This window comes from Osmerus mordax, chromosome 1, assembly GCF_038355195.1.
Source record: "Osmerus mordax isolate fOsmMor3 chromosome 1, fOsmMor3.pri, whole genome shotgun sequence".
NCBI classification, from domain to species: domain Eukaryota; kingdom Metazoa; phylum Chordata; class Actinopteri; order Osmeriformes; family Osmeridae; genus Osmerus; species Osmerus mordax.
Window position 1 is genome coordinate 4,226,287 of NC_090050.1, and position 21,584 is coordinate 4,247,870.

At 41.4% G+C, this 21,584-nt stretch overlaps 2 protein-coding genes across 2 annotated transcripts in view; both read left to right on the plus strand.

The window, feature by feature from the left end:
- Positions 1–1,583, plus strand: part of LOC136948744 (copine-9-like) — a 248,155-nt gene extending 246,572 nt beyond the window's left edge. Inside the window, exon 21 of the mRNA XM_067242751.1 lies at positions 1,413–1,583. Coding sequence (XP_067098852.1) covers positions 1,413–1,583 — 171 coding nt within the window. The remainder of the gene's footprint in view (positions 1–1,412) is intronic.
- Positions 1,584–9,656: 8,073 nt separating this feature from the next.
- The window catches only part of si:dkey-156n14.3 (zinc finger protein ZXDC), a 28,152-nt gene continuing 16,224 nt past the window's right edge, over positions 9,657–21,584 (plus strand). Inside the window, exons 1-8 of the mRNA XM_067237929.1 lie at positions 9,657–11,631; positions 11,843–11,995; positions 12,213–12,291; positions 12,456–12,586; positions 12,802–12,972; positions 13,151–13,944; positions 14,109–14,193; positions 15,500–15,672. Coding sequence (XP_067094030.1) covers positions 9,657–11,631; positions 11,843–11,995; positions 12,213–12,291; positions 12,456–12,586; positions 12,802–12,972; positions 13,151–13,944; positions 14,109–14,193; positions 15,500–15,672 — 3,561 coding nt within the window. The remainder of the gene's footprint in view (positions 11,632–11,842; positions 11,996–12,212; positions 12,292–12,455; positions 12,587–12,801; positions 12,973–13,150; positions 13,945–14,108; positions 14,194–15,499; positions 15,673–21,584) is intronic.

Consider the following 21,584-nt stretch of genomic DNA (forward strand, 5'->3'; position numbering starts at 1 on the left):
TGTTCAAGTTTGTTAGTCACTGTGTTACGCCCGGTACACTGTTTTGCAATAAAAATAAATAAACATAAATAAACAACTGTTTGACATTGACATGACATCATTATCATACAAACCTGTTACAATTGTAGGACTAGGGGTGTGTAGAGTTGCCATCTTTTTAAAACTTATTTTCCCCCACGCACCTGTCACCAACACATCTTTTTATATATTTTACGATGGTAACACCCATTGGCGGGGAATGCCAGTGCAGTGCCCATTCTCGTGATATCCATGGCTCCATCGCTTAGTGTGGCTCAACATGGCAGCATACGCGTTTATAATTATGTCTCATGAACCGCTCATCCAAACATCTTCACACGCTGCATGTTGCTGAGTCCTGTGGTGGAAATTTTTGGGAGAATCAATAGTGAAAATGAATTGAATTATTTAACATACTGATATTTATTAAACAGCCCAACCATTACGCCAACATAACCATCTTTGACACACAAACATCAGACAATAGCACAAAAACCACCTGGCCATGAATCAGATGGGATCAGAAGTAGCGCACACCCAAACAGTGTCTCAGAAGTTCTGATCTTCATACAGCTCCATCTGGCATAACACAAAGACAATTACGTACAGCTCCATCTAGCATTCTAGATTGGAACCGGAGAATCCAGCGGACACCAGCACTACTCGGCTGATGGCCCTGAACTCCCAAGAACATCCTTCAACACACCATTTTATAGTACACAGTTCTAAACATTGGTCCACCCTCAATGGTCACTGTCTTCTTCAAAATAAATTCCTGGATCAAAGCACACCTAAAACCATACAATCAGAGTTTAAACAATAGTCCCCCCTTAGTAGAAAATCTCATCATACAACTCAATGGGGCATCTATCTCAGGGTCACCTGTCACTTTGCAGAGAACAGCAACCTCAGAAGTAATTAAACAGCTAGTCATCTACTCTACAACAAACAATCCCCCTTTCCTGTATACAGCAACAGCTGGTCAAACCTGTTTCTTAACCATGAACATAAAAGCCTTACAAATCAAATCACATTTAAACCACATTAAGTTTATATACAGGCAACAATTCCATATCAGTCCTAAGCAATACAGCTGGAGAATTTCACTTCATGCAAAGCCCAATTCTTTAAATAATCGAGTCACAAACACACACAGAGGTCCTTGCGTTTACACTTAGATTAATGCTAATGACAACACACCCAAACACACGCAACCAATTGACAAAACATTTTGTAAAAAATACTTTAAAAGTTTTGTTCACTATGCTAATAATAGTTTTTACTGTATACCTTTACCATGTTCTTCATTATATACTTTTACAGTTTTGTTGAACTTTTTAAAGTACTTAAGTTTTGCATAATTTTCTACAATACATTGCTCCTCTCCTTTCCAGTTCGTGCCATTTAGAGACTACATTGACAGGTCGGGGAACCAGGTTTTGAGCATGGCAAGGCTCGCCAAGGATGTCCTAGCTGAAGTCCCGGAGCAGCTTCTCTCCTTTATGAAGAGTCGGAGAATTGAGCCTCGACCTGCCCTTCCGCCACCCTGCTCCACCACCCACTAGTGCCCAACATATCCATCTGAGGGTAGAGAGAAAGAGGTTGGGAGTGAGGGAAAGAACTTGGTGACAGCATTGAACATCGAGGGAATGTGTTTTAGGGTGGGTGTGGGGCAAGATGTCTTGCTTGAAGATGTAGGGTAATGTAGATGTAAAGTAATGGAGACAAAAACAATATATATATATATATAATCTCAAATCTTTTCTTTCTTATTTTTGGGTGGATTGCCATGGTGTTTCTGAGAGAATGACAAATCTACAATGCGACACTGACAGATTTTCAGTCCATGATGACATTCATTCATTTTCCCTTCCTGACTTGCTTCTCTCCACTGCTGGCTGACTGAGCGCCTTCCTTTCTGGCACACACAGCGAGCTGTCTATGATGTAACGGATGCCTCTATCTGAATGGTTCAAATTCACTAACCTCTCCTTTCCATTTTTGGGTGTGCTCACGCCTTTGGCGAGCACAACCATTGTTCTCAGTGGTGTAGTGGTAAAAATAGAAGTGGGTAAACTATGAATTTTATTATTCATTTATTTACAGGGTCGTCAAGCCCCCGCCCCCCCCCCCCCCCCCCCCCCCGAGCATTTCAGCCCCTTCACAGAGGCTTGACAACCCTGTTTATTTATTCATTTTTACGTTTCATTAGGCCTATTTGGATGGAACCGGTAAGGTTGGCTTGTATCTGCATCATCGTAATTAAAAGAACGTTAATAATAGTAGGCTAGCCGTTTGTCCCTGTCTTAATGCGATGTTGTGCAAACCAAAACAACGTTTACAAACGTGAATTGATCACTCTGTACTTGAGGCCTTTTGCGGGCATCTGTGGGAGTGGGAGCACTCGATGGTCTCTTCAAAAATCGCCTGATATCCATGGCTAATTAATCCATTCCGAACAGGTAAACTAATCCACAACGTGTGTGTACATACGTCATGGATCCTGATTGGTGTCGCTATCGCAGCCGCAACGCATTGATTGGAGGGTCACAGACCCTACAGCGCAGATGAAATGATTCAGACTACAGCGTTTATATGTTAAACAATATGAAATTTAGTCTTTGGTGTTTTAAAATTACACCAAATTTATTTCGGATTATTCCAACGGCAGAATACGAGGCGCAGGGAACTTAGATGTGCGTAAACGCGCATAAACGCTATTTAAAGGTGGATAAACGCAATTTATGCAATTTAGAGGTGGATAAACGCTATTTCCGAATTTCGGGAGGTGCGTAAATGGCGTTTACGTGCGTTTAGCCCCCACTACTTCCCTGATTGTTTTCTCACATATATCTTCTTCTTTATTATTATTATTTTTGCCCCCCCAAGGATCCGTCAATAATTGGACTACATAGACAACGTCGATGTCAAAAGTTTCGTCTTGGTAGAGATTGAGTTGCTTGTATTTTTATTTACGTTCAGACGGAAAGTTTTGGCTCTGCCCTCCTACGTACTTCAAGCCCAGACGCCGTACAGAAGCAAAATCAAAATTGAGCGGAAGTGATATCAGACTTACGAGTCTGATATCACCGGTTAACTTTCTACTTGTCCAATCAGCGAACAGAGGGAGTGGCTGAGAACGATGACGTTGATGTTGTGTGCTAGTTTGTGTTGTAGTTCCGTAATGGTGGCGGAGAAAGATGCGAGCGAAGCCATTCGGTCCGTTGTGGCAACGCTGCCGAATATCCAGAAGTTAAAGCCGGAACAAGAACAATCTTTGATCCCCACGAGGTTCGTTTGATTTTCCAGATAGCTCTGTTAGTTGTGAAGGAGTTGGCTAAGGCGAACGCTAGCGATTGGTTATGGCAGATCCAGAGTGGCTCTGGGCAGATCCAATAGTTTTAAACTTCAACAGAGTACCCGCCTTCAAGGAAGTTAATGCTTGTCAATGGAGCGAGCCCAGACTCTCTGTACAAATGAAATGTACGAGAGTCTGGTTAGGACCAGGCTAACTCAGTGCTAGCCTACGTCACAACGTCAGCACACGTTAGCAGCGACGCATGGATACAATGTGCATAGATGTGCTGTTGCACAGCGAGTATCGTGCCGTGGTGTACTAGCAGCACATGTACATTTAAGCAAATCAAGACTTGCATGTACAGCAAGTAATGTCACATTAAATAATGTATTTAAACTCAAGCTTGTGTGGTGCATCGCTGACTTCAATGCCACAGCCTAAACTTTATGTCAAAAGAAACATTCAAATTTCTGGCGCTTTAAAACAATCCCCTCACTGACGTTTGGCTAGCAATAGGCAGCTAGCTTGTTCATAGCGAACTTCTGTTGAATTTGCCATTTCCCCTAAATAACTGTCAAGCTTATTTACGTTTTTGGGGGCATATTTTCAGTTAGCAGATGGTACTGTTTGAATCGCAATTCCATATGAAATACTTCCGGTGACAATGTTGTTACAATAGCTTGTTTCAAAGGGGGTTCTTAATGAATTATGCAATATGAGCTAGGCTAAATGCTTGAACATATCACTAGAAGGGAAACACTTAAAGGGATGGACCCACCTGCAACCGACGCAAGCAAGCACACCCTACAAATTCCCCAGAAATTGTACCCTCTCTAGTTCTCCTTGCCTTCTTTCTCTTCACCTCAGAAGATACAGTTGAACATTATGAGAGACCAAAAACAACAGGTTGCACCTTTTATCTGACTAACAATGGTGCACTAGTGTCTCAACTGCTGATACTCATATCAGCATGTGTTTTAATTTGAGTGTTTTTTGTGGTGAGAAGCATCATTGAAGCCTTTGAATGGGTTGGATAAGAGCTACATAGAGGAACATTGTGGGTATCCCTGGACTGTTGTGAACAATACCATTCTTTCATTCCTTTTGACTGGGGCGATGCTCGATTGCAAACACATTGTTGATATGGCACTGTATCAAGTCGGATATTTGCACAGCCACTGTAAGCACATGAAAATGTATATATAAATACAGTAAAGATGATGAAATTTCATGTATTACATTTTCAATACAGTGGTCTTTGAAACCTCTATTTCAACAGTGATAACTCAAACATCAGAATGTATAAATATATACATAATTGAACTTGGCCATGCCAGCGGGGTGGCTTTTGCAGGCGCCCCCTGAAAGCCAATGTTTCCAGAAATGAAGGGCCATGAAATTGTCTTGAGATGAAACACGGCTGAAAAATATTCCCGGCTCTCGCCTCTATTTTCTTTATCGTCTTTGCAATTTGATGACTTCCTGACTATAACACTGAAGATAAAATCCTACCGTCTTCAGTTGTAATTTTTTTATGAAAGAATTACTTTTTTCTTCCCTCCGATTGATAACTTTCAAAACCCTATTCTGCACTTTTTATGAATCATTTATGATGTGTTCAGTCAATGTTGTCCCAACTGCTGTCTTTCAAAGCCTCTGGATTGTGTGTCTGTTTAGAATGAGAAAGGCCAAGCACTGCACGCTTCACAGGCCAAAAGTGCTTCAATGTAGCAAAGCATGTGCCCAGTCACCTTCACATCCCGTCAATAGTTCTGCAGAAAGTGCAGAGAAAGAAAGACTAATGGCATGCATCGGCAAAAGTTGCTCTCATCTGCCACTCAAGCTGTTTTGAGAAAGTTTGAATGTTCCATTTTACTTGCAAATGTTGTGGTATTTGAGATATACCCGATATGCCTCATAGGGTGACATAATCTTTGAGCTTGTAAATGAGGCATGTGATGCAGTCTTTGGCCTTCATTTTTATTTATTTTTTAATCTCAGGAGTTGTTGGTTTTATTAAGCCTTTTTAGTTTTGGATGTACAGTAAAGAATAATACCACGAGGACTGGATGGAAAGAAAGTTCTATGTGTGACAGGTTTGATCATTCTCTGTCTGTCATCTGTCTGCTTCTCTTCTCCACTCATGCCCCTAATCCCTTGCAGTAAAGCAACTCAATTTCAATGACCTTCAGCAAATTGTATGAGGTGGATACCAAAAACTACCAAGCCATTTCGGTTACATTACTCTACTTTTAATTCAACAGTTGTCATTGTTTCCTTTGTGCACTGCATTCACCTACTAATGTCATGGCTTGCATCTGATATCAACAATAAAGTGTACAGGAAATCCGGAATTGGAAAGACAATGGTCCATAAATACTTTTTACAAGACACACTTTGGGTCTTTGGTCTGGTTGGTAATGTTATCGGGAAAAGCCTTACATGTCCAAAAAACATTGTAAACACTGTCAATTATACAGTATGAGCTTAAGTATGAAATGGACAGGACAATACAGTAGTGTGTCTTTTGGCATTGGAAAGGATACTGATATGTGGCCTTATCTCTTGTCTTAATCCCAATGTATGTGTCAGGGGAGGATTCTATTTTTATATGACTAAATGCAAGTTATTTCTATTGTTTTTGCATGCTTATTTGGCTTGTACACTGCTGCTGGTTGTAGTTATAATTTTTCTGACATCTGACCTTGCTGCGTTGTTATTTTAAGCGCCTAAATTGTTCACTGAATTTAGTTTACAACCAGTTTACTTGAAGGAACTGCCAATGTAAGAGATAAAGATTATATGATATATTAATAGTAAATATATAGATGTGTAACATAGTGTTTTAACAAGTGCATGCGTGTTAGTATTATAAAAGAAAGGTTGAAATCACTTCACATGTTAAAATCTTTGCAGAATGCATATCAGACTTTTTATTTAATGTGTACGGTATTTGTTTGTGCCCTCATTTAAGTACAATTGACGCACTCCACCAGTATACTGGTCACAACCGTTTTTTCTTCAAGTATACTTATTATAAATTTTGCTTACCTGTTTTGCTTCTGTACATTTGAGTCAATGTAAGAATATTATGTAAACAGTCTTCCTACTCTCTGTTTCTATATGATAATGTAAATGTGTATGTTATTTTTTTGTCAACAATGTAGTGGTCAAGACTTGTATGATGGTGGTTTATAGCTCTAGTTTGGAAATAAAATAAAGATATTAGAATAACTAAGATAATTTCTGAATGAATGGCAGCTGTTATCTAGATGTCCATGTTTTCATTGCAAATCCACCCTTGGAGTCAGTCATTTTAATGCTGCATACATTTTAGTCCACTTTGTTCAACTTTGAGTCTTAGCCACAAATTAGATATGTTGACATATTTTATAGGCCTATATCTTTTATATATTTAATTAGAGTATGCCTCTTTTGTTTTTCAGTAACCTGATTTATTCAGTGTACTGATTTTAGATTAACCTAGTGTTCAACTTCAATTGCTGATCAATGAACCTATTTCGCCACTTAGTGGTCATCAAAAATATTACAACCATGTTGGGACCGTGTACCTGACATTTAATTATTTATTTTCCCCAATCCATATCGACAAACGCAAAATAAGGCCGTAATAATGCTTCGACAGTTTTGGAACTCTAACCCAAAAAGTATAACAGTACGCGTAGATGCAGCACAGAAAACTTTGCCAGGGGTGACAGAGAATGATATTGTGGTTCAATAAAGTGAAACTATGAAACATGCAATGGCATTAAATTTGAAGTAGGCCTAATGTCAGTCTACTATTTCAGAGCCATTTGCAAAGGTGAAGGCACATGTCAGTTATTATGGTTCAATTAGTGCACAATGCCTGTGATGCAGTTGGTGGCACACACACAGATTCCTGGAATAATAGATAAGGCATAACATAAGCAATTTATAATGTAGGAAATGTCTGAAGGCAATTTATTGAAGGCTACATAATCATTTACATGAATGTACCAGAGCATTGGCAATTTGTTTAAAATCATGAGAAATTGCTTTTATGATGTGCATAAGTGACTATAATAGATGCTGTGGAGGTTTAACAAGTACTTCAGAGATGAAAGACAATTTAAATTGTGATCTGAGAAATATAGGTACCAAAGTCATCACGGGCACTGTGCCCCATCTATAATTCCAGGAATCTGTGTATGTGTGTGCCACCAATTTTTATCACGGGCACTATGCACCATCTATAGTTCAAGTAATCTGTATTTACATTTAGTCATTTAGCAGACGCTCTTATCCAGAGCGACTTACTTACAGTAAGTACAGGGACATTCCCCCGAGGCAAGTAGGGTGAAGTGCCTTGCCCAAGGACACAAGTAATGGCATGGCCGGGAATCGAACCAGCAACCTTCTGATTAATACCCTGATTCCCTAACTGCTCAGCCATCTGACCCCCCCCCCCCCCCTATTTGTGTGTTTCACTGACATCTTAACAGTGATGGGCAAGCTACTTGATATGTGTAGTGAGCTAAGCTACTAGCTACTCTACAATAAATTCAGCTTCACTACACAGAAGCTACCACTCATAAAAATGTAGCAAGCTAAGTTACAAAAATCTGTCAAAAGTAGCTTGATACATTAGTAGCTACTTTCAGTTAAAAAAACTACATAGCATAACATAACTAGTCACATAACATACATAGCATAACATAACACATAACATACATAGTCAATGCAATTTTAGTGATCAACACAATTGTCAGTTAGATAAAGGCTAAAATATGTTTAGATGTATTTATTGAACAATAGCCTAATCCACAATGCTAATACACAATTGCTGTTATCTAGTCAGACTGGCCGCGCAGGCGCTGTGTGAGTGGAGATGAGAAGATGACAGCCCTCGCTGTACTCGGCTCTCGTGAAATCGGTTGTAACGTTAACTGCAGAACGGGATATGTGAGATGCTTTTTCAGTGCTTTGTCAACACAATAATCCACCAACCTTATGTATGAACATCAGAAATGTCCAGGAGAAATTAGCTTTCGAGGACGCTACTGCGCTACTTGATCAATAAAAGAGCTTAACTACTGAAAAGTTACTTGGTTTTGTAAATAGCGACGTTACTGCCAAGCTACTGACAAATGTAGTTAAGCTAGTAGCGTCGCTACAAGTAGAGACACTGCTGTCCATCACTGCATCTTAATCACCGACATCCCGAGCACTGTGCACTGGTAAAGTAAATTGTGAAAACTCAAACTTGAGATTTTACTGGGGCACAGCAGATTTATACTGGGGCACATGTAAAAAGACATGTGGGGCCCCAGTAAAAAAGGTCCACCCCCCCCCCCCCCCCCCCCCCATTGAAATCAAAAGGCTGTTGTGGTAAGACCGATTATTTCATGTATTACATTTTCAATACAGTGGTTTTTAAACCTCTATTTCAACAGTGATAACTCAAACATCAGAATGTATAAATATATACATAATTGAACTTGGCCATGCCAGCGGGGTGGCTTTTAGCAGGGGGCGCCTGCAAATTCAATTTAAATTCGCCATTTCACACAATTAAAAAAAAAAAAAATGTGCAGGAACTTTAGGCCTATATTTATAATATTATGAATTGTCTGTTCCATTTGGGAGACCCAGTCAGATGAGCTGTCTGTCCCTCTCCCCTTTTTTCACACAGCTTCTGTACACGGCACCTTCTCAGCAAGCAGGGGTGCCTGCAGCTGCCTGAAGGGGGCGCCAATTTGCCAATTGCCCACACAGTGAAATGATAGAAAAGAGAAAACCGCTTAGCGGCGCAGAGATTTTTATTTATTTATTTTATGCTCGTGCGCCCCCCACGTGACATGAAAAAATGCCGCCCCGGGCGGCTGCCCGGTCCGCCCGTGCCTAAAACCGCCCCTGCAAGAGTGTAAGAGTGCCCGGTTCTCGAGAGGCTAAAATCCCATTCTAAAAAATACATGCACACGCTGACAGACAGAGAGAGAGATTTCTGGCATTATTGGAGTAAGCAACCTTAGTTAAACAGAGATGTTTTGCATACAGTATGTATATATAATTTATTTGTAAATACGTGCAGCAAGTGTTGAGCTTGCTAATTTATTTGATCATTTATTCATTTATCATTTATTTGTTTAAAAAAAAAAAAATATATATATATATTCTAATGGCCTTCTTAAAAAGTTGTGCTCTGAAATATGGATGTTTTTTTTTTTTTTTACGGTCCTAACTGATCCATTACACGACTAGCCCGCAGTTCACAGTAAACTCCGCGGTGGCTTACCCGGATTTCCTTGCCTTTGACTAGGGCGGGCCTTTTATGCATTGCTGCTACAGGGATACCAAGATGGAAATCCAGGGGCTTTCAGATGGCCAGAACATTCACTATCAACATGGCGCCCCACGTAGAACAGGTTCGTCTTCTAGTAGAACAACGACAGAAGCACTTTCTCGCTCCGTTTCGAACGAGAACGAAACAGATGAGCATTTTCAATCGCACGAACTGCAAAATGACAACAACAACAATAGGCCTAGGACATCACCATTTCGCCTACAGGCAGAAAATGGCAGTGGCTTGTACTTTCCCACTCACAGGCAGAACGGTAAAAACTGTCCGCTGCTGCAAACGCAAACTACGAACGTTGGACTCCGTAACGCGAATACTTTGAAAGAAAGGGAGTTTAAGGTTCAACTACCCACACACGATTTTTTTAGGACAGGTTATAAATATGAAGTCGAAAGTGGGAATAACATATTACAAATGGCGTTGCCTTTCTTTGAGGGGGAAGAGGAACATTCGCCTCAACAGTTTCTGCAACCTTCGGCTTTACGGCAGCAGCATGAAGACGACGCCTCCCAGCAACATTCTTTGGCAAAGGAGCAAGTGGCCCAGGAGAGCAACAATGCAGTTTACAAAAACACGGAGGAATTCTATGTTGTTTTCAACATTGTCAAAGAAGACAGCAACAATAGTGACGCAAATAAAGATCGTCCCGGTGCTCTATCTAAAGAGGGTGATGCAATAAAAGGTAAGGAGGCAGACAATTCCAATATTGAAAGCCCTTCCAGTTTGATGGAGGCAGTCCGGACTTCTGTCCGTAAATCTGTCCCTCAGTTTAATTTGGTGAACTCAATCTCGGTTGGTGAGGGCGAGGCAGCTATATCACATGCCAAACAGTCTGTTCATTATGAAATGGAGGAAAACATTGTTCAGACAAACGAGTATGACCATCCTAACGTCCGTGGCTCAGTTTGCATTGAGAACATGGATGGGGAGATAGCCAGTGAACTAGCCTCTCACCCTATAAATAACAGTGCCTTGGTTTCAGAAACTGCGGACACTGTTGAGACTGTTGAAATGAACGACAGCACGGACACTTCTGGCATAATTTCTGACCTTACCAGTCTCACCGAGTCTGCAAACGTGGATGTGGCCGCCACCAGTGCGTCTGCCAATGAGACCTTTTCTGGAACCATAATGATAAATAACCAAAGCATCATAGTGACCATTGAGAATGGGATTCTGACTCTGGCTGCGCCTCCAGAGGGTTACAGCCACAGGGATGACGGGATGGTCAGCTTGAAGGAGCACCTGGGCATGAAAGACCACGAGGATATTGTGCTTCTCAACTATGACAGTGGGACCAAATCTATTGGTAAGATCAGCAATGTGGCCATAACCTCTTCAGGCCACAACGAGGAGCCCAGAGCAGGCCTGTCCATGAGTGACTCTGAACTAGCCCTCGCTGACGACTGTTCGTTGTCAGAGTTGAGTGCGTCTTTGGACTCATGCCCTGTCATCAAGCAAGAGGGGGCAGCTCTTTGTGCCATAATTGAGGGGGACATTTTGTCCCAATCTACCAAAGAGGCATCCACCGAGTGCAATGTTGACTTCCATCCCCTCAATTCAATGGGACTATCCAAGAAAGGTGCCCTAGTGGCACTCCACTGCCCACAGCAGGGCTGCCCTATCACTTTTGACACTCGTCAAAAGCTCAAAGTCCACCTGCTGAACCACACGGAGGATCAGCGTCCCTTCAAGTGCTCCTTTGAGGACTGTGGCTGGGCGTTCACTACCTCATACAAGCTCAAGCGCCACCTCCAGTCACACAACAAGGTCCGGCCACATAAATGTGAGTTTGAGGGCTGTGGCCGCCACTTCACCACGGTCTACAACCTGAGGGCGCACGTCAAGACCCACGACCAAGAGAATGCCTTTGTGTGCGAGATCTGCAATGAGAGGTTTCGCAGCTCCACGCGGCTCACCAATCACCTGAGAGTCCACTTCGAACCCCAGAGACCGTACAAGTGTGAATTCCCAGGTGAGACTGTGGAATTGTCACTATTTCAAAATGATTTTCAACTCCCCCCCCCCCCCCCCCCCCCTTCAAATGTTTTCTGTAAAGAGGTCTATTTGTGATCTTCATTTGAAAGGCATGCAAATAAACTAGGAAACACATTTTTGATTTAGCTAAGGTGTGTATACCTTCTAACCCTCTTGCCAACTTCTTCCTCCACTCCCTTGTCCTCTAGGCTGCGAAAAGACCTTTATCACCTTCAGCGCACTTTTCTCCCACAACCGGACACACTTCCGTGAGACGGGCCAGTTCATCTGCACCTTCCCAGGCTGTGACAAGTGCTACGACAAGGCTTGCCGACTCAAGGTCCACATGAGAAGCCACACAGGTAGAAACTGTCCACAAGAATAAACACAATTGTCTTTAGTAATGAATCAGCTACTAAGGAATACCATTCATTGAAATGTGATTATATGAGTTATTAATAGGGGTATTGTGCTGTATAAAGCCTATAATCACTTTGTGTTTAAATTGTATGGTCATTTGTGTAGATTCTGTCATTTTAAACAATATTTCAACTCACTGTGAACATTATCTGGTCCCAGGGGAGAGGCCGTTTGTCTGTGACTCAGACAATTGTGGCTGGACTTTCACCAGCATGTCAAAGTTACTAAGACACAAAAGGTAAGTTTGACCCTAAAACACACATTTTTGTGAACTTTTTCACTGTCTCTACATTCCCTGTTATTCAGTGTTTTTACTTGTTTGTAATTTTTGTCGTAGGAAATTGTAATGTTGGAGTTCCAACCGAGCAAACTCCTGTGACCCTCCTGTCATTGATGTTACAGGAAGCACGACGATGACCGCCGCTTTACCTGCCCCGAGGACGGCTGCGGCAAGTCCTTCACCCGGGCAGAGCACCTGAAAGGCCATAGCATCACCCACCTGGGTACCAAACCCTTCGAGTGCCACTTTGAAGGTGGGGGCAAGGTCTTTCACTGCCCATTATGTGTCCTGTTATGCCTTCCGTAGTTTATTGTGGTGACTCCATGTAAAAATACATTTTGGGCACAGCAGAATGTGAGTGTAATTGATTTCACTATATTTGTTACTTTATAAAACTGCATCAGAGGCTTAACTAGCATCTGTGAATGTGTGTGTGTGTGTTTTTCCTGCATGTTTGTGCATTCCCAGGCTGCAATGCCAAGTTCTCAGCCCGGAGCAGTCTATACATTCACTCCAAGAAGCACAAGCAGGATGCAGGCAGCCTGAGGGCTCGCTGCCCTGTGGCCAGCTGCGACAAGCATTTCTCTACCCGCAGCAGTCTAAAGAGCCACATGGTGAAACACCACCACCTCAGCCCTGGTACGCACACAAACCCTGACACCTAAGTGTGTTTTGCATTTATGTTCCTTGGGATTCCTACATAATCCTTTTCATTGCTACAATGTATTTCTGTCTGACAATTACAGAGCTGGTGTTCCTTGTTGAACACAGCATAGAGTCTGACTCTGACAAAAATCTTCCTGTCCTCCTATTATAGATGTGCTGAACCAGCTGGAAACCACGCCGACCCTGACCCCCAGCAGCGAGCTCATCAGCACCACAACCACTACAGCAGCAGGGCCAGGCATTGTTGGGGTTGACCAGCTGGCCAATCTGGACCTCAGCTCCCTATTCTCTGGGGTGCCCGGGGGTCCTGGAGCGACTGCTGCCGGTGTTGGAATTGGACTAACCGTGGGAGGCACGGGTGGAACAGGTTCATTTGCTATGGACCTTTCCCTTGTCAGCTCGGGGATCCTTACTATTGACCCGTCCTCAGTGAGCTCTACGCTAGGTACCAACGCCACACTTACGAAATCTGTGGACCCGCTCATACTGACAGCCGGCACCGACATGGGAGTCCAACATGGGCTGGAAGGGGCTGTCGGCAGTGTCCTCCCCCCTCAAGCCACCCTTCACCTGGACGATGTCCAGACTGTCACCACAGAGGCACTGGGGACTCTTACTGCCCTGACCTTACAGGGTCCTGCCACTGTGGATCATGCCCTCTCACACACACACATTTCTGGCTCCTCAAGTACTGAGCCCGACGGGTCCCCCTCCCCGGGAGGGCCCCCTGTGGCCGAGCTCCTGGCCCTGCCCTCCAAGGTGCTGGAGGCAGGTCTTGGGAGTGGTCGAGCAGGCATGGGGCCTCTGCTGGGGTGTGTGGAGGTACTGGGACCCCAGGAGGGGAGGGCCAAGGAGCTGACCCAGTACGTCTTCCCAGGACACAGTGCCACCTTCAGCCCCCAGAAGGACCCGGAGTTCAGTGCCATTTCACCAAGCTCCTTCCTGGTAAGAGCCATATGAGCTGACGAACACCTGATTAGGGATTGTACAGTGCTGATTAACAGAGTTGATGACCTGAGAAATGGAAGTTCCACATTTGTACAGCAAGTGTCTTGAGTGTGCGGTGTATTGAACAACCTTAAAGTACGTTTTGTGTTTGTATCTTGTAGGAGAGTGGGGGTTCAGCGCGAACAGACTACAGAGCTATTCAACTAGCCAAGAAGAGAAAGCAAAGAGGTCCTGCTGCCTGCTCAGGTAACACAAACACAGCGTTCGTCAGACACAGTCATACATTCAATCAATCAAAAAAAATAATAGTAATAATAATAATAGAGACAATTATAATAATGTGTAAGAACCAGTGTTGGGGGTAATAACCAGCTGTGTACATAATATTATTAATTTGTGTACATAATATTATTACTTAAGTGAGTAACGAAGTAATATAATGTTAGTTTTTGACATTGAGTAATATTATTACAGTTACTTATTTAACCTTTGTGCTGCCTTCGGGTCACATGACCCAAAGGTTCATAATGAACCATCGTTGTGTTTACCCAATTTTACCCAATACAAAAACAAATAAAAATAATTTTCTTTTAACCATCGAAATGTGGGGGGTCTGAGACAGCCCAACGGTTAAAAGAAAATGATTCACTTTGTTTTTGTATGCGGTAAAGTTGTCGCAATACGACGGTGGGTCACAATGACTGATGGGTCAGAATGACCCGAAGATAACACAAGGGTTAAGTAACTTGCGTAAATTATCCAAGTTACTGCATTAATTCAACAAAGGAATAGCCTTATAAATACAGATTGTTGCCTAGACGACACTTCCTGGGTGCAGTGGCCTACTGTTTGCCTTTGATTCACGCTGCAGGAAAACACAACAGCAATCATGGCCGCAGAACGTGTTACCTTTCCGGGGTGGAAATATTCACACTATTTCGCTTTCATTGAAGATATAGGAAAAAACATTGAAGTGAACTGCAAACTGCGCCCCAACAAAATATCTACTGCCAAAAGCAGCACTTCAAACTTAAAAAAACACCTCGAAAGTGTCCACAGAGAAATGAAGCAGGAAGCTAGCGAAAAATCCACTTTAAACCTTGAGAGATGGCGACCCGTTTCCACAAGTGGCTGCTAACAAAGTATAATTTCTTCACACAAATATATATCTATTTTTTTATTTATAAGCCTTTTTGATGTTTAAGATTGTTTGAAATAAACGTTCTTTTTTAAAGAAACATATAGGAATATTTTGTGTCTGTAGCCTATGTTCTTGCAATTTTTTTACGAAGTCAAACTCGCTACTATTAAAAGTAATATAATAAGTAATAATATTACTTTGTACAGAAAGTAATACTGAACTTAATCACACTACTGTTACTCAACAATAATAAGTAATAACTAATCTATTACTTTTTTGATTAACTTCCCCCAACACTGGTAAGAACACACATTTAGAAAGTATGCACAATAATACACAAGTCTTTTGAACGAGATAATGGTAATTAAATGACTACTATTAGAATTCTTTGGGGGGGAATGTTCCTGACAGGAAGTCCCGGACTGGGCCAGAGGAAGGGTAAAGGTGGGAAGGCTGGATGTGCCTCGTCATCATTTGCTCCCTGCAACGCCCGTTATAGCAACGGTGCCACAGTAGCCAATGGGGGGCTGACGCTCTGCGACCCTGTCACAGGGACCCAGTATGTCCAGATCCAGCTCCTGCAGGTAAATAGTTTCCTCGCTTTAAACAACATTTCAACTGACTGACTACATAAGAAAAGGTAACTAGTAAATAAGAGTGTTTATCGACCCATTATCGGCCATTCAAACTCTCCAACATTCCAGACCCCATTATCGGCCAAGACCGTTTCTTCCGTTAATTTGTTAAAGGAGATTTACTGCAGTAACAAGAAGGTAACTCACCAATATGTATGCACCCTTATCTGCATATGATTACAGCCTCTTTCTTTGATATTATAATATAGAAACACACACTCAAACCATATGTGTAGTATGTCTTCAGGTTTTCCTGGCTCAAAATGAGGCAGAGGTGGTAACATCCTGATCATATGCACACGTGCATGTGTACCATGCTTCAACTGGCTCAAGCTAACACTTTTTACAAGTAGTAATTATTAAGCTAATAATTATGATGAAAGAAAATGCCAATTATCACATTGAAGCATATTTTATTACGCCTCTTAATTCTCTGCAGGAAAAACCCTGGTCTTGCGCAGCGTCAAACTTGACATTTCTCAATTGAAAGTGGTTGGACGGCCGATAATGGGTCCCCCTTAGCTAACTGTCTAAATACAATCTTCCGCTAAATTACAATTTAGATTTTTAAGCCATAATGTTTTGATATAGGTGTGTATCTATACTGAAGTACAATGCTATGACAACGCTTTTTATTTGTATTATATCAACATTTACGTAAAATTCCTGACAAACAGAGAGCTAGCCAGACGCTAATGGGTCCTCTTATGCTAGTACTTTTCAAACGAACAACCACCTCAGTCCTCTTAAAATGGAGCAACAGAAAAGGGACTTGGTTCTTTTTGTGATTTGCACATTTTCAGTTCATTTGAAAGAGAACTCAGTTCTCCTTCTGGTACACTTTATTTCTGATGGGACCTTAGTCCTATTCACACAATCTAGAGCTCAGACCTTTACCGCTTTGGATTATAGGCAGTTTTCACTTTGAACTTTATCTAATTTGATCATGTTTCTCATTGGGGGCCACCATTTGTGTTTCTACCTTTTCTTATTGGGGTCAAGCAACAAAGCTGCGAAGCCCCCTATTGTGTTTCTACCTTTTCTTCTTCTTATTGGGTGAGCTTGTCTTTGGCAAGGCACAACCTATATTCTGTCTCATATATATTATTTATTTATTACTATTTTCTCACCGTTACACATGAATTGTTGCACTACATAGACAATGTATTCTGGGAGGTACTGTATTACAAGTTAGTTAGCTGTTACCACGGCATGTTATGTCTGCTACTAGCTGTTTCCAAAAGTGTTATTCCAAAGCACCGAGTCGTCCAAAGCACCAACTCATCCAAAGTAGAGATGCACCAAATCCAGATTTTTGGGGTTCGGCCGTATACCGAATCCACTGGTTAAGATTCTGCCGAATCCGAATACCGAATCCTACTCCCATCCTCAGTCCTTGAACACAGTAAACACATTAATGAAGTAAACAACGTCCACAGAAGTGTATTTTTCATTTTATTTTAACTGTAAAAAGAAGAATAGGCAACATTATGCCTGGAAAAACAAGTGGGAAAAACTATTTTGACAATTTACATTTAGTCATTTAGCAGACGCTCTTATCCAGAGAGACAATTATCATATGCCTATCTCAAGATCCAATCAATAATTTAACAGGGGAGATGTTGTGTATTGTTTCGGGTCCTTGCCATCACGAGACAAATCGGCATTGCAAATTGAACATGAAGCTCGACTTGAATCGCCTTCTTTTGACTGAAAGTACTGCCAAACAACACTTTTTCTGCTCACAAGTTCCATTTTCACTTTCTCAGCCTACTGCATTGAACCAATGTAAATACCTTCCCGTAATCAATGGCGGGTCATTATGTCGACCAGCGTAGTGCAAGCATAGGGTTCGGTTTGGTGGATACAAATTCTAAGGTTCGGCCGAAACCGAACCCCGTCAAAAAGCCCAATATTCGGACGAAACCGAATCCTGGATTCGGTGCATCCCTAGTCCAAAGCACCGAGTCAACCAAAGCACCGCAGTTAAATACTTTTCTTACTTTTCTTAGTCAGCTTTGTTGTCCCTGTCTTTGCGCTGTTGCTCAGCTAGAATTTAAATTGATTCTGTACAGTCAAGTAAGGGAAATCTGTTAGGTTTATAACACATTACAATAGATCAGAGTGATTTAAAAAGATGCGTCTGAGCTAGCTTTTCACCAACAGAAAACATTCATATATTGAAGTTGATACATATATTCAATTTCAAATGCAAGTCAACTAATGGATGATATTGCTTGCTCTCCTGAAATTATAATCCTAGTAAACGGATACAAATTAAAAGGGACTAGTTTCAACAATCTTTTTCCTTTCTTATAAAACCGAAGTAAAAAACACACTGAATTGTTGATATCAGTAAACAGCAGGAGATGGTCAGCACGTGCAGCCACAAGCACACCTCACAATTTCCCGAGAAATTGTACCCTCTAGTTTTTGGGGGCCAAGCAGAGAAGCCACCTATTGTGTTTATACCTTTTCTTATTATTATTGGGTGAACTTGGAACAAGGCACACCTATATTCTCTCTAATATATATTTTTCATTATTTATTTTCCCACCCTAACTCCCTCAATTTTTGCACTACATAGATAACGTCAGTGTCAAAATGTTCGTCTTGGTCATGATTGCGTTGCTTGTATTGGATTTTACGTTCCATTGCACGGTTTAGGTTTGTGGCAAAAAGTGAAGCTGGTGGCTAACTAGCTAGCCACAGACACTAACGTCATGATGTGACAAACCCGTGTGCTTGTTAACTTCTGGGAAATAGCTAGCAACCTAAAAATGCAAGACAGCTGCAGAAACGCCACAGGCAAAGGCCAGGGTAGTAACCATTTGCTCATTTAACATTGTGATAAAAAACACAAATGTGAAATGTAATATACAATATGATATACGCCGATATTATTAGTGTGTTTGCTGCAAGCAAAAACACTTGTTATTCTGCATACTTATTAGTGTGTTTGCTGCAAGCAAAAACACTATTGTTATTCTGCATACTTATTATTTGGGTGTGCTTTGCCTTCGGCAAGGGCACAACCTTTGTTCTCTCACATATATATTATTGTTGGAATGCTGCTTCAGCATTCCAAGTATTGTTCTTTGAATCTTTATTCAACTTCTTCATATTCTTCTTATTCTATTTCTTCCGTGGCACGTTTCAGCGCCTTCAAATCTTCAGCTATTAAAACCGTTCACCTATCAAACAATTCAGCAGTTTCAGGCCATTCCTGCTGTGACTTTTCAGCTTTGTACCTCTTATGCTTGAATTAATATAAATCAATATTCATAATATTTTTAACATGGGTTTCCAATGGAGTTTTCTTTCAAATCCTCTCAAACTTCTTCAACTTCCAAATCCTTCTTCTTCCTCAATCTTTCAGCTAGAGCCACCATTTAAACTTTAAAATGTTGACAAAACCCTAAACTATTTTTAAATAATTCAGCTTTTTGATATCTATTCAACTTTTTTCAATATCACTGATTATGTTTCATGACTTTTTCAAGCCGTTTCTGAGATTTACATGGGTGTTTACGTGAAACCCTAGAGTGCAGACTGAAACGCTTAGAGTGGAGGGCAGTTTCGGATGTCGTTGAAAAAATATTTCTAGTTTGCCAGCATTGCCACAATTTTCGCTCTTCATACTTCGTTTTTGGATCAATAGATAGCTAATTTTGTGCTGGTCGTAGACAGTTGTCTGTTGAATCCAACAGACGTACACATTTGTTCAGAGCCCCACGAAAGCGAGACAAAGTCCAACTCTCGCCCCATAGAGACCAATGCAAATCTGGTGACAAAATCGTCAGAGAAAGCAAAAAGAACAAGATTTTGAAACTGCCGGTAGAGTCGTATTTCTGACCGCACAGAAATATAAAGGACATCTTTGGTTTCGGCAGAGTCCTGGGTCTCGGAAAATATCCTTATTTTTTGGATTGGACGTATAGTTTTGCGTCTAGGTCAACTTGTTTGAGGTGTGGATGCTAGGTAAATGTTCGTTTTTCTCTCTGCCTAGCTCGTTAGCCATCACAGCTGCGCCATCACGTGGCAACCAAACAAACACGCACCAGGAAAGCAAAAGGAGCACGTTTTCGAAACTGCAGGTAGAGTCGTATTTCTGACTGCACAGACATATATAGAATATCTCTGGTTTAGGCAGAGTCTTGGGTCTCGGAAAATATCCGTATTTTTTGGATTGGACGTACAGTTTTGCGTCTCGGTTAACTTGTGTGAGGTGTGGATTCTAGCTACATTTCTGTTATTCTCTCGTATAATCGAGCTAGCGCGATGGCTCTCCATAACTAAAAACGGTTTGACTTTTTTTCTCCACAATCGACCAAATTGGCCAAACAAGGTATGTACATTGAGCTTAAAGTGTACATAATCTAGCTAGATCGTTTTTATTTTAGCAAGTTTCACAGAAATCTGCAAAAATAGAGGCTCAAGACATGTCATAGCTGACCGTCACGAACAGCCAAAAACAGGGGCTGGGGCATGTGTTTGCTGCAGCTGGCGTTAATCCTACGAACAAACGCTTCGTAACTGGAAAGTTTTTACTTTTAATTGACGATATTGAACACAGATGTTAAGTAAATTGTCTTTACTCTAAATATCTTCTCCGTTTTCAATTTGAAGCAGTAAATCTAACACTGTAGGAGCTCTCCAACGACATCCGCTCGCTCTGCTTTGACTAACAAATATGTTCTCAGTCCACCATACATTAGACGAGCTAATTTTCGAGCACTTTCGATACAAGCCATGTTAGAGTTGAATTGTGTGGGCAATGTAGAACAGCAGACAGATTTGAAATATGATCTTTTGTTATGGCCATTCTAGTGACACTACGACTGTCATCATACGGCGAAACCAGGTCACATAGCTAGCTTCGTTTTTCCAGACATAATATTCGTTACCTAGCTACAAACAAATGCTTCGTAACTGAAGAGTATTTACTTTTTATTGCCGATATTGACAACAGAGGTTAAGGAACTTGTCTTTAATCAAAAGATGGTCTCCGTTTTCAATTTGATGCAGTAGATATGGCTTACTGTAGAAAGTCTCCCATTGCATCCTCTCTCTAGCTTAGCTTCGGCTACAGATGGACGACAATCACTATGCATGCATTATTCACGCCTACGGTGTTAATACAGTGTAAAAATACCACTTTGACACACTTGCAAGATGATCCGCTGGTTAGATGTAGCATGATCTTATTCACTACCCACAATAGTTCAACTTTTTTTGCAGCAGCATTTTAATCAGTTAGCTCCAGGTCCTCTCTAAAATACATTTCAGACCAATTTGAAACCTGAGCAAATGACTTTCTACTAAATTTTCAAATTCTTCTGAATTATTTCTCTTTTTGCATTGTTCTTCTCTTTTCTGTAGTTTTATGCCTTCGTCCAGCTCCTGCCCCTTTCAAAAATACCTTTTAGGCGTTTTGAAGCTTCAGCTTATAACTTTCTACAAGATTTTCACTATTTTCAGCTTTTTTAGCATGGTCAGCTATCCCCATTCAGGTTTTCGGCATTCTCACTGCTGTTTCGCAGGAACAGCCTTTTCTAGTGTGTTTTGATACCGTGTATTACATAGTTTTCATGGTTTGATGTGGAGAAGAAGACTTCATTAAAAACCCGTAAAGGAAACCATTTGCTGTCTGACTGTGCTTGGGAGGGAGTCACAGCTATTACTATCCCAACTATAATTTCAGCTGTTAAGACTATAATATTCTTTTTATGACTAGCTAGCCTAGGCCTACTTCTTCTTCTGTTTAACAGTTCAGCTTTCAGCTTCTCCCGCATTGTATTTCAGCTCTTAGCGTTGTTAGATGATGCAGTTCAGTTTCCACACTGCCTCTTTTGTGTGAC